The 11,296-nt window shown below is 54.8% G+C and overlaps 1 protein-coding gene across 3 annotated transcripts in view; it reads right to left on the bottom strand.

Moving 5' to 3' along the window:
- The window catches only part of DPP6 (dipeptidyl peptidase like 6), a 1,054,804-nt gene that overhangs the window by 12,536 nt on the left and 1,030,972 nt on the right, over window positions 1-11,296 (bottom strand). For all 3 annotated transcript variants that reach the window (XM_032753183.2, XM_032762299.2, XM_032753182.2), the window contains exons 19-21: window positions 9,855-9,924; window positions 6,702-6,896; window positions 2,208-2,262 (exon numbers count right to left, since the gene is read on the bottom strand). In XM_032753183.2, the coding sequence (XP_032609074.1) occupies window positions 2,208-2,262; window positions 6,702-6,896; window positions 9,855-9,924 (320 nt within the window). The remainder of the gene's footprint in view (window positions 1-2,207; window positions 2,263-6,701; window positions 6,897-9,854; window positions 9,925-11,296) is intronic.

Here is an 11,296-nt window from a genome sequence, read left to right as displayed (position 1 = left end):
GTGTATGGGTGAGCATGTGTGTGAGCGTGTGTATGGGTGAGCATGTGTATGGGTGAGCATGTGTGTGAGCGTGTGTATGGGTGGGCATGTGTATGTGTGAGCATGTGTGAGAGCAGGTGTATGGGTGAGCATGTGTGTGAATGTGTGAGCATGTGTGTGAGCGTGTGTATGGGTGAGCATGCATGTGTATGTGAGTCTGTGAGCATGCGTGTTGGTGGGAGTGTGGAGTGTAGAGAACCCAGGTGCCTGACTGAGACCGTGAAGCGCAGGTCATGCCAAACTCCCCCAAGATCAACCATTTATAACGTGTATGATCGTTCCGGTGTGTTCCTTTAATAGGGCAGGGGCACCTTGTCTAATGACAATGAAAGAGGATTTTCATTTTCTGATAAACAATATTTATTGTCAGTGAACTCCACACGTCCTTACTTGTCATTCTTCGTTTTCTTTAAATCTCATTTTCCTGCAGGGCCACGCGGCCTGCTCTGGTTTAAATGAGAGACGGGCAATCTTCTGCAGGGGGGATTTTCGGTGTTGGGGGAAACCTGCAGAACATAACGCACAGGTGCCCCCTTGCTCTCCAGGTCACCTCTGGGTGCAGGGTGGCTGCTGCTCCCCTGGGCTCTGTGTCCCAGGTCCTGCGATGCCTGACAAAGGCTGCCGCCGGATCACTGGGGCACACGCGAGGGGGAAACAGAATGGACAGGCCGCAACGTGCCAAGCCACTAAAAGGATGGATGCTTTATTCTTCAGAGAAATACCAGTGTGCGGTCTACGGACCTCTATCTAAGGCTTGTTAAAACAAAACAGAGATGCTCATGCTCTGGAATGAGGCCCGGGATCCACTGGGCAGAACGGCAGAGGGAAGATCCCCAGCACGGAGCTCGGACACGTGTCCTCGGCGGAGCTGAGTGCGGGGGTGCATCAGTTGTGCTCTGACAGGTGCATGGGGTCCCCTTTCCCTTTGGCACCTCGGCTGCCTGTGCTTCTGGACCAACTACCTGTTGAGAAAGCCTCTCTGTGTCCAGAAGTGAACGATGAAAGGCCCTGAGTGGGTGGACTATATGCAAGGCACAGGAAGGAGGCCAGGCCCTCAGGAGTGGCAACCATGTGCATTTGGGGCAGAGTGAGGACTGGAAAAGACTGACCACGGCCCAGGCGCCCTGCCTTTCAGCTGCCAGTCTGCTGGGAAGTCACTTCCATGAGGGTGGGGAGAGGTGATGGCTACTGACACTCAAGTTACACCTACCAATGATCCAGTGGCTTCAGATGCCTGGAATGCACCTCTAGGGCTCTGTGCCTGGGCTCTGAACAAGAAGAGGAGCCACCGGCTCTCCTCCTGACCGCCTCTCCTCCAGCAGGTAAGGAGGAGGTATGGGAGGGCTCCTGCATCTCCTGCTCCCGGGAGCAGCCCACAGGGCAGGGCTGGGTCTCTAGCGCGTGCTGGGCTCTGAGGTTTTGGAGGCGATGACGTAAGAGGCACTGTGCTGATTACTTGTCCAAGCCTTCACCTGCGGGGGTGTCACGGCAAGGCCTTCTCTGCAGGACCTGTGCTGAGGGTCATTCTCAGAGGGAAGATGGGTCTATGCCGACCCATCTGTGTGCTGGCCTTCTTGAGATCGAGGCCCCAGGTCTAGGCTAAGGAGAATGAGGGGCCATGTACCAGGGCCATAGTAGGCGGCCCTAGCTCCAAACCGTGGGCCTCAGCTACAGCTGAGCTGTCCCAGGCTACAGCCTTCTGACAAGGGCCACCAGGTGGGAGCGGCTCTGGTTTGAGAGTTCACTGCGCGACCCTCCCCACACCTGTGCTTCCGTCTAAGTAGACGTGGTAATTAACGTTGTTACTCCACATCAAGAAATCCAGAAATAGATTCCTGCTTCCCTTCTTTCCTGGCTACCATGCCAAGAGCTACAGCAGGCGGATGGGAGAATAGTCATTAGGAACGTATTAGAGCTCTCCTGCAGGGACCTGGCTTCCCTTCCCTTTCCTTCCAGATAATGTAAAAAGAAACTTAGAAAAATGAGCTGATCAAATGAAACCTCCCACGGCTGGAATCACTAAGCACCCAGGCTCTTGATTTAAGAAAAATAATTACTTGCTCACCAACAGATCACAGACGTTCTCAATAAATCAGGATTAGACCTGGGTAGTGGTGCAGGCCACGCTGGAACTGTGGGGTGTTCAGACCAGGGTGGCGCAGACTCACCTTCCCGAACACGGCCATGCGCGTCCTGTCAATGTACTGCTCCTTCAGCATCGTCCTGTGAGGTCGAAGAGGGGAGAGAGGGTTCAGTGCACATCCTGCTGGCACTTTGTCTCCCTGTGGCCTAGAGCCATGTTTTCCATCCATTTCAAGGATGAAAACCCCTCTTCAAATAAAAAGCAACCTTAGCATTCCAATATAATTATTTATGGCTTTTATTTATTTAGTGCCAAGTCAGTACGTTCACATTAAAAACTCAGAGCACCCTTGCAATAACTCTGTAGCACTTCCAGGTATAGAAGCTTCTCGACTGCAAGCTGTTAATCCACAGCCGCAGAGCCCCTTCTGGGAGACTCAGCCCCTGTTGCATGGGGTCCATCTGCTGCTATTGGGCCCCCACCCAGAGCCTGCGACTCCAAGCACATCACGTGGGCTCTGGGACGAGCCTTACGGGTCGGCAGGGATGTGTGGAGCTCTGGTTCTATGCTTCTGGGCTCAGAGTCAAGCCAGTGAGACCCCATTCCCACCTGCACAGCCTTCTGTTCCCAGTTCCTGGGAGGAGGCTTCTGTCTTGTACCTGTTTGGCCACAGAGGGATTCTTCCCATGAGCTTCCTGCTACGGCCCAGCCTTGGCAGCAGCCGCGTGGTGCTCTGGGCCTCCGTGCTCTGGGTCCCTGCCTCACCCTTGCTGGGACCTCACCCTGCACTGTGGTCTTCTGCTTCCCGCACCAAGTGGCTGGGGTCCTTCTGGTTTCTGGACCTCAACCAGCAGCAGGACGCCTGCAGGCTGTGGGCTTGTTGCTTGTTAGATGGAAATTATTGTCTGTCTTGATTTTACCTCAAGCCAAGCCATAATATCAAGTGTGGAGTTAGAGATATTTTTAGACATTTTCTAGTAAAGAGGAGAAAATATAATTTCTTTTCTCAACCCTTATGAGCTCCTGGTCGAGACACTGTCACTGTCCTGAAAATGAAAGTCAGATGAACAAGAGGAAAACCAGAGAGGTTTCCTGGCGTGCGCTGTGTCCTCCAGGTGGCGGGGGCCTCGGTTCCAGGGCCTCCTCTCAAGGCAGTGCCTTAGGGGCCCTGTTTACACAGTATTTTAACAAAGAGCCATAACTCTCAGCATAGTGACCAGGCAAAGGAGGGAGCAGCTCCAGTCTTTTATTTATTTATGGGTTTTTTTTGAGACAGAGTTCATTGCCCCAGCTGGAGTGCAGTGGCGCCATCTTGGCTCACCGCAACCTCTGCCTCCCAGGTTCAAGCGATTCTCCTGCCTCAGCCTCCCGAGTAGCTGGGATTACACCTGGCTAATTTTTGTGTGTGTGTTTTTTTTTTTAATAGAGAAGGGGTTTCACCATGCTGGCCAGCTGGTCTTGATTGAACTCCTGGCCTCAGGTGATCCGCCCACCCGGGCCTCCCAAAGTGCTGGGATTACAGGCGTGAGCCACCACGCCTGGCCTCCAGTCTTTTAAAAGGAGGGAACCTGTGAGAAGGCAGTGCAATCTGCCCCCAGAGCCCCTGGCAACAGCTGGGGCCCTCTCTGGGCTGGTGAGCAGGTGCCGTCCCTAGGAAGGAAGGATGGATGTCCTGGCGTCTGGCAAATGGGTGGAGGCAGAGAGTCGCTGCATTTTCAGTCTTTCACTTAGCAGGTCTCAATATTTTGGGGATAATTATTTTGGCTTCCTCCACTAGCTACGTGAAGAAATGAATACATAACAATGAGGCATTTCTGTTGTTCCTTAGCACGTGCCCCAGGGTGTCTGTGTGTGTACACAGGACCCAAAAGAAAAGATGGTGAAGAAAATCACAAGTCGAGCCCAGAGACAACCCGTCTCCAGGAGGCAGGAGCCCACTGGCCCTAGCCGGGTTTACACAGCTGCCCGCCGCCTTCCACAGCTCATCTCAGCTGCTCGTGGGAGGCTGGCCCTGTGGGCTCCGGTGAGGATACGGTGGCGGTGGACGGGGGAACTGTGGGAGTGGGAGGAGTCAGGCTAATGCATCGGCCTCCTGATTTTAGGTTTCTGATCAAATTGGGCTATTTCTTTCTGATGAATGAAAATGCAGACCTCGTTCCTAGGGAGAGCTGAGGGAGGCTTTCTATGGCTTGGCGCCACCGGCCATCAGCTTCCTAAGAAAGTCTGTGCTTTGGCAGCGGCTCTAAGCTTTGCCGTTGTCCACGCGCTCCCATTCTTTGAGCTTCGGTGGTTCAGGAGTTGGCATTATTGGCTCTTTTTCCAGAACAGGCTCTGCCTTGGTTTGGAACAGATGGTTGGGCCCATTCCTTCTTTTTAGGGCACGACGCGTGTGTGAAACACCTTTGCCCTCTGATTCCTGTGCTCTTCGGGGAAGATGCCAGGCAGAGCCAAGTGTCGAAGGAGAGCCTGAGGGTGCTGCGACCTTCCGCTGGGCCTGGCCTTGATGGCGGGGAGGCCCCGGGCTTCCGAACCTCCCTGGGAGGAGATAGAGCAGGTGGGGCGAGGAAAGAGCAGGAGATGGCGGGGGAAGCCACGCACAAGTGGAAAAGACCCAAAGGAGGGGGTCCAGGAAGCTAGGAGAGCCCTCAAGCCCCTACCCAGGAAGCCAGGCCCACTCCACTCCAGAGCGCAGCCTGGGCCGGCTTCCGTGTCCTGGGAGTCCTCTGTGGCTGGCACTGCCTGCTGCTGACCCAGCAGCCACCCACCCATCCTCCTTCCACACTGAACCCCAGCATTCCCTTGTCACCCCATGTCCTCTGCTCAGAGGCTGGCCCCACACTGGTGTCAGGCGGACCCATTTGGTCTCTGGGGAGCTGCCTGCACCTGTCTCACTGGTGGCAGGTTCTGGAATGGGCAGGGGAGGGCCAGGGAGATGGAAGGAGAGGCTTGCTGTCTGCTTCTGAGGAGACTTCCTTCCTTTCTGGAAGTTTCTAAAAGTGGTTCCCTCCCCAAGCTGCTGGAGGTAGATGAAGAAGCATGGAGCCAGGTGCTACTGAGGGCCATCCCGTGACCTGAGGGCTCGGCTTAGGATGAGACCATCATGGCTGGCTGGGCGGAGAGACGGAGAGCGCCTGGGTCTTTTGTTGGTGTCTGGATTCATCAACCCTGAGGCCTGGCATCCCTGTGTCTTTCGTAGCCAATATAGTTCCTTATTTGAGGTGTGTGTGTGTGTGTGTGTGTGTGTGTGTGTGTGTGTGTATGCACATGTGTTGTTGTAGTCAATGACTTCCAGGCAAAGGCATCCTGGCAGACGCTCCTTCCCGGAGTATCTGAGTCCTGAGAGCTCTCCCGCTCTGTATTTCCCACCTGCAGCACGGGGTTCTGAAGCAACTGCTTTGTCTGCCATCACCTAGCTCAGAGCTCCCTGGGGGAGGAGCGGGGCCATTCATTCACACACTCATTGTTTTCCATTGAAAGGCCATTTACTGAGTACATACCAGGGGCCATCAATCTTTTTCAAAATCAGAAGAAATGTTTTGAAAGTCAGTTGAGTAAAAATTTCCAAACGCACAAAGCACCCTGGTATAATTAATAGGTACAGAGATGTCAGGTTTCCTATCATCCTCCAGTCAATAAACGTGTACTGAGCTGGGCTCTGTGCTCCACCCTCCTCACGTTCCCGGGCCCAGCCTCACGCTCCCCGGCCCATGACGGTGATGATCATGGTCACGGCGGGGGTCCCTGGTAGGTGCGCTTCTCCCTGCCTTCTTGTCATTCCCAGAACCTGAGTCCACAGTCTGCTGAGTTGTTCCTGCAGCGTCTCTAAGGGGTGAAGTTAGAGTGAGCGCTGCAGTCCTCTGTGCCATCAGACTGTGAAAACTCCTTCTACAAAATGAGCCTGAAGGCCAGCTGCAGCCTGGCGCAGTGTCTTGATGTCTTTTTTTATTTGCAGTGCAACAATAAGATTCAATAAGTCATTTGGAGCATCGGCCCCTTGGTGCTAAGCCTCCTTTTGTTTTCTGTGATGTCAGTTGCTCTTGCTGAGTCAGTGATAGGGATGCACAGGAATGACAGAACAAAAGCCTGCCCTTCCTCAGAGCCGGGGAGGGCATTCTGGCCCCACCTGGATGTGCATGGAGGTCCTGCTCTGAGTAACGAGGGTGACCCATTTCCATGGATCCAGCCCCATTCATATTCCTTCCCTTTTTCTGTCCTTCCTTCCTGATCTCTTCTCTCCTCCCCTCGGGATAATTGGCAAAGACACACATGGACACTGGCCCGGGTCAGTGACCACAGCGCAGAAAAGCCAAGCAGACCCAACTGGCGATTTCTAGCCCCTTGTTTTAGTCAACAATCTACCCTGCAGTGGGAAAACTAGTTATAAACGTCCCTAGGAGAAGATTCCTAACAGTTTCCTTTGAAACTCGCTTTGGAATGGCCAAGAGATTTTAGGCAAGAGCAAACTGCATGCAAAATGTGTGCACGGAGAAAAAGCATTCCCGCGCTGTGACTGCGGCGCTGCCCCCATGAGGAGCCCCGTCCCCTCCCGGCCTCTCCTGCTTCCTGGGCGGGTGCTCACCGCACGGCCTCCATCTGGTCCTTCTCCTCCAGCAAACCTAGCCGCCGCCTCACTTCGTGCAGGAGTTTGGTCCCTTGGAAGCCACTGCCGCGGCCGTCACACTTCACCACCACCGCGCCGTGGCTGCTCACCATCACCGTCTCCCAGCTCACCTCGAACTTCTCAGCCACGCTCTGGCTCCCCGGGGTGCCATCCCTGGAAAGAGAGGCCCGGGCTCAGCAGGCCTGCTGCGTGGTGGGTGGCGGCTCGTCTAGCAGCCGCCACGTCACATGACCCCCGTAAGGGATTTTACCCGTGACCCGGCTGCCACACGCTCAACTCCACGCCCCAGATTCTGCTGCCCCGGGGAAGGTGAGCCAGGTGTTATCCACACCCCATAAGGCGAGGAGGAAGAGGAGACCTCCAAGAGCCTAGGGCACCCAGGACCATCCCTAAACACACTGGCACTGTCGGGGACGGCCACCAAAGGGCATCTATTTGGTGAGGGAAACAATACAGGTCCTCCCACCTTCTCCCTGTGGGGACTTTCCCTCCACGGCAGAAGGTTTCTCTTTCCTGGGTTCTAGATGCCCCTCAGTACCCATCACAAGTGACAAGGCTGCGCTGACTCTAGCCACACCCCTGGCTTGAAGACATGGTCTGTCTCTTGTTAAGTTGGAAGTAACAGCAAACCCGCCATATGGGTGGCCTTTCTCCCTCCCTCTCCTCGGGGGTCGAAGAGCCGTTGGCTCTGGGCAGTGTGGCCTCCGACCTGGGCTGGTGGCTCCCACTGTGCTCTCCTCCCAGCTCCTCATTTGCTAGCCCGGCACTGCTGGCTGAAGGGCATCCATGGTGGGGCATTTGGACCATGGTATTCGACCAGTGCCACAAACAGGGCTGTTACCTCGCTTCCCTCCCTCCCTCCCTGCTTCCCTCCCTCCCTCCCCTCCTTCTTTCCTTCTCTCTCTTTCTTTTCTTTTCTTCTTTTTTTGCTTTTGTTTGAGACAGGGTCTCACTCTGTCAGCCAGGCTGGAGTGCAGTGGCACAATCTTGGTTCACTGCAGCCTTGACCTCTGGGGCTCAAGCAATCCTCCCACTTTTGCCTTCCGAATAGCTGAGACCACAGGCATGTGCCACCATGCCTGGCTAATTAAAAGAAAAATCTGTTAATCTGTAGAGATGGGGTCTTGCTATGTTGCCCAGGCTGGGAACAGGACCATTTTCTACGCAGGACTGGTTGTTCCTCATTGACCAACATACTCATGGGTGTGGGGAGGTTTTTAAGTGATTTTCCCTCTTGCCGGGAAAAGGATGAACAGGAGAGAAAGTCAGCCCCACGTCCAGCCTGCCTCCTTGGAACAGCAACAGGGAGCAGTGCCCCTCCTGAGAGTGGATCCAGCCAGGTGACTGCTCCGGCCACCAGCACTCTCCCTGCTGTCCGCCAAGGACTGAGGAGTGGACGGGGGGAGGGGGGCGGGGGCGGGAGGAGCGGGCCAGGAGCGGCGCGCTGGAGTGCTGCATGCTTAGGGTCCTGTCAGTCATGGCGCCGCTCTATGTCCACTGTGCGTTTGTTTTCTTTTGGATTTTTTAAATCTGAAGCAGGGGCTCAGGGACTCCAGATCTCCTTGCTATCACATTTGATGTCATAGCGAGAAACAAACAGAAAGACACAACCTCCAAGGCAAGCTAGCAAGGCCAGAGCGCGTGTGCACCCAGGGGGTGGGGCTGCTGGCCAGTCCCGTCCGAGCTCAGCGGAGCTCAGCTGTCTCCACCGGGCACGACCACTTTTCCCTCTGAAGGGAAAGTGAATCGTCTTGTAAACGGAAAAGCTTTTGGGGATTTCCTTTAAGATCACTGAAGAAGCCAGTGTACAGGGGAAGAAAGCTGGTTTGGAAGTCGTTAGCATCCTGGATAAAGTGGGGAAAATCTGGTTTAGTAAGAGAAAGGAGGCAGGAAACGCGTGTGGTGTGTGCACGTGTGTGGGTGTGTGGGTCTGTGTGTGGGTGTGGGTGTGGATAGATGTGTGTGTGCATGTGCGTGTGTGGATGCATGTGTGTGCGTGCATGTGTGCACATGTGGGTGTGTGTGCATGTGCGTGTGCCTGTGTGTGGGTGCGTGTGTCTGCATGTGGCTGAGTGTGCATGCGTGGCTGCTGGGAAAGTGTGAAAGCAGTTCAGATATTAAGGAAAGTGGGTTAATTGCAAAATGGAATCAGCTATTGGAATCTGTGCCCTGGGGCATTTCTATAATGGAATCTTTTTGCTATTTAGGGACTCAGCCCTCAGGAAGGGAGCCCGGCAAGACACCAGGGTTAATCAGAGCTCCACAGGCGCCGGCGTTTACTCAGGGGGTCACTGGCATCCCTAGCACAGCCCAACGCTGCCCTCTGCTTCAGCCGGCTCTCCCAGGCTACAAGGGGTGCAGGAGTTTCTCCTGCTCCATGGTCTTGAAATGACAGACCAGGAGGTGCATTGGGGCATTTGCTCAATGGTCCGGTGGCCCCCTCTGCACTGCCTTCCCGTTCGGTGTGAGCGCGTGGGCATCACCTAGACTCAGGGCTGTCAGGCGGCATTTGAACCTATGCACAGGGCACTGGGCCGGCTCCCAGCACTGAGTTCCCTAATCAGACCCAACACCTTCAAGGCATTTACGGAGCACAAAAAGTTGTTCTCAAAACTCAGACTGGAGGCTTTCTTAATGAACATAAGAAAGAGCTGAAAAAATTCTTTGCTGGTGAAGAAAGGGCATGCAGGGCAGTGGCCAGAAATGCCAGCCAGGCTCCAATTTGAGTGAGACCCATGGGCTCAGGGTGCGGGTCCCAGGCTCCAGCCAGCTGGTGTCTCTGTGTCTTGGGACCTGTCCCGTGCCTCCCTCCGGTGAGCCTGTCATGCAAGATGCCACTATGATGATCCCAGCAGCCTCACTTTATGGTCACAGAACCTGAGGCAGCCTGGGGAGAGGCGGTGGGTACACAGCACCCACTTTCCTTTAACCTCTGGGTGTCTCCAAGAGTCCTAAAGAACCTGACATCGGGCTAAACGATCTTATGTTTTCAGTTTGCAACAATGTCATTTCTCCTGCTTATCTTTTCTTAAGAGTTCAATATTCATTTATCATGGGTGTCATGGAGCCCCACAGCGAGCACCAGGGAAAGACAGACGTGACGATACTTACACCACCAGGAGCAGAGGGTAGTGGGTGGTGTCGGTGAAGGTTGCTGGCTTCAGGATCTGCATGGGCAGGTCTGGGGAGAAGCAGAGCACAGCACGGGTTAGGTGGCAGCGCTGGCCACGGGGTATCAGGCATGCCCTGGGGTGACCGTGGGGGTGAGGGTGCTCTGGGTGGGGCCTGAGGGGAAGCTCACAGGCAGAGACTGGCCCAGGGTTTTCATCCTGAGGACTCTGGCCTGCTGCACGGACTCGGGCAAGTCACCGAACCTGTGTGAAGCTTCATTTCTCTGAAGCTTCCATTCAGTCTTGCATATGGGAGTGCACTGAATGCACAGAAGACTCGATGGCCTGGGCACTTGCTAGCAGCAGAGTTTCAGGCGGGAAATATGGTGCCCTGGGAGCAGGCAGGCTGCCTGCAGCAACAAAGCATCTCTCAGCATCTGATCGGGGCTGCTGGGGATGGATATTTGGGAGCAGGGAGGCAGGGAGAGGAAGAGACAGAGTATCGGGGGAGACAGGGGGCCGCCTAGAGGGGAGAGGGTGCCAGCCCATGGCAGTGCCTCTGTGCAGAGCCGGTGGCTCTGTGGGTCTCGCTGTTGGCAGGTTTGTGCTGGGTGGCTCTGTGGCTCTGCTGCAGCCACAGCTAGAGGACGCCAGGGAAGGACGGTACAGCCCACTGGATCCCGCGGCTACCGAGGTCATTGGAGCTGGTCCTCAGCAGCATGAGATCCAGTGGGTGAGGGAGAGTGGGTAGGAACCAAACCTCAAAAACCTGCCTCACCAATTTCTTCTGCACCCCCCCCACCTCCCAACAAACCTTCCCATCCAAGTTGGAATTTATTTATTGGTGTTAACTACGACCCAGATTACCAAAGGCACAGCAATTAAATTGGAATTAGTGGCTTTTCAATACAATTACTACACAGATACACTGCAGGCTTGGGCGGCTGGCTGGGCAGCCAGCTCTGACCTGGCGTCTCATGACTGATTCGGGCTGAATGTTAATGGCTTGCAAATTGGCTCAATGGCCCAGGGCCTGGCGGAGAGGCAGGCCTTCGACTTCATCATTTAAATTCCATAAAACACGGTCTGGGCTGCTCCCTGCCACTGATAAGCCCAAGGGCAGACCTTGGAAACCGGGTTCTGACTGGCTGAAAACATTTCGGGGGAGCCCTTCTGGAAGATGTCCCACTTTTCTAAAAAATAAAAAATAAAAGCATTAGCCTCCGGTAGCACAAAGTGAAAAAACAAAACCAAGCCAGGTCGGTAGGGCTGACATCTTTCAGATTTCCTGCGATCCCTAAGGGGGTCTTCCTGATGCCAGGCTCCTACAGGCGCCCCACATCCTCTCCTGGCATCTGTACCCACCTACCTTTCAAGGAAACCCCCTGCTGGACAGAGTGTGTGGCAAGGGTGGGAAAGCTGGCTTTGTGCTTCGAAAGGTCT

Source organism: Hylobates moloch, unplaced genomic scaffold, assembly GCF_009828535.3.
Source record: "Hylobates moloch isolate HMO894 unplaced genomic scaffold, HMol_V3 SCAFFOLD_1, whole genome shotgun sequence".
Classification (NCBI taxonomy): domain Eukaryota; kingdom Metazoa; phylum Chordata; class Mammalia; order Primates; family Hylobatidae; genus Hylobates; species Hylobates moloch.
This window is presented reverse-complemented; position numbering and strand designations above follow the sequence as displayed.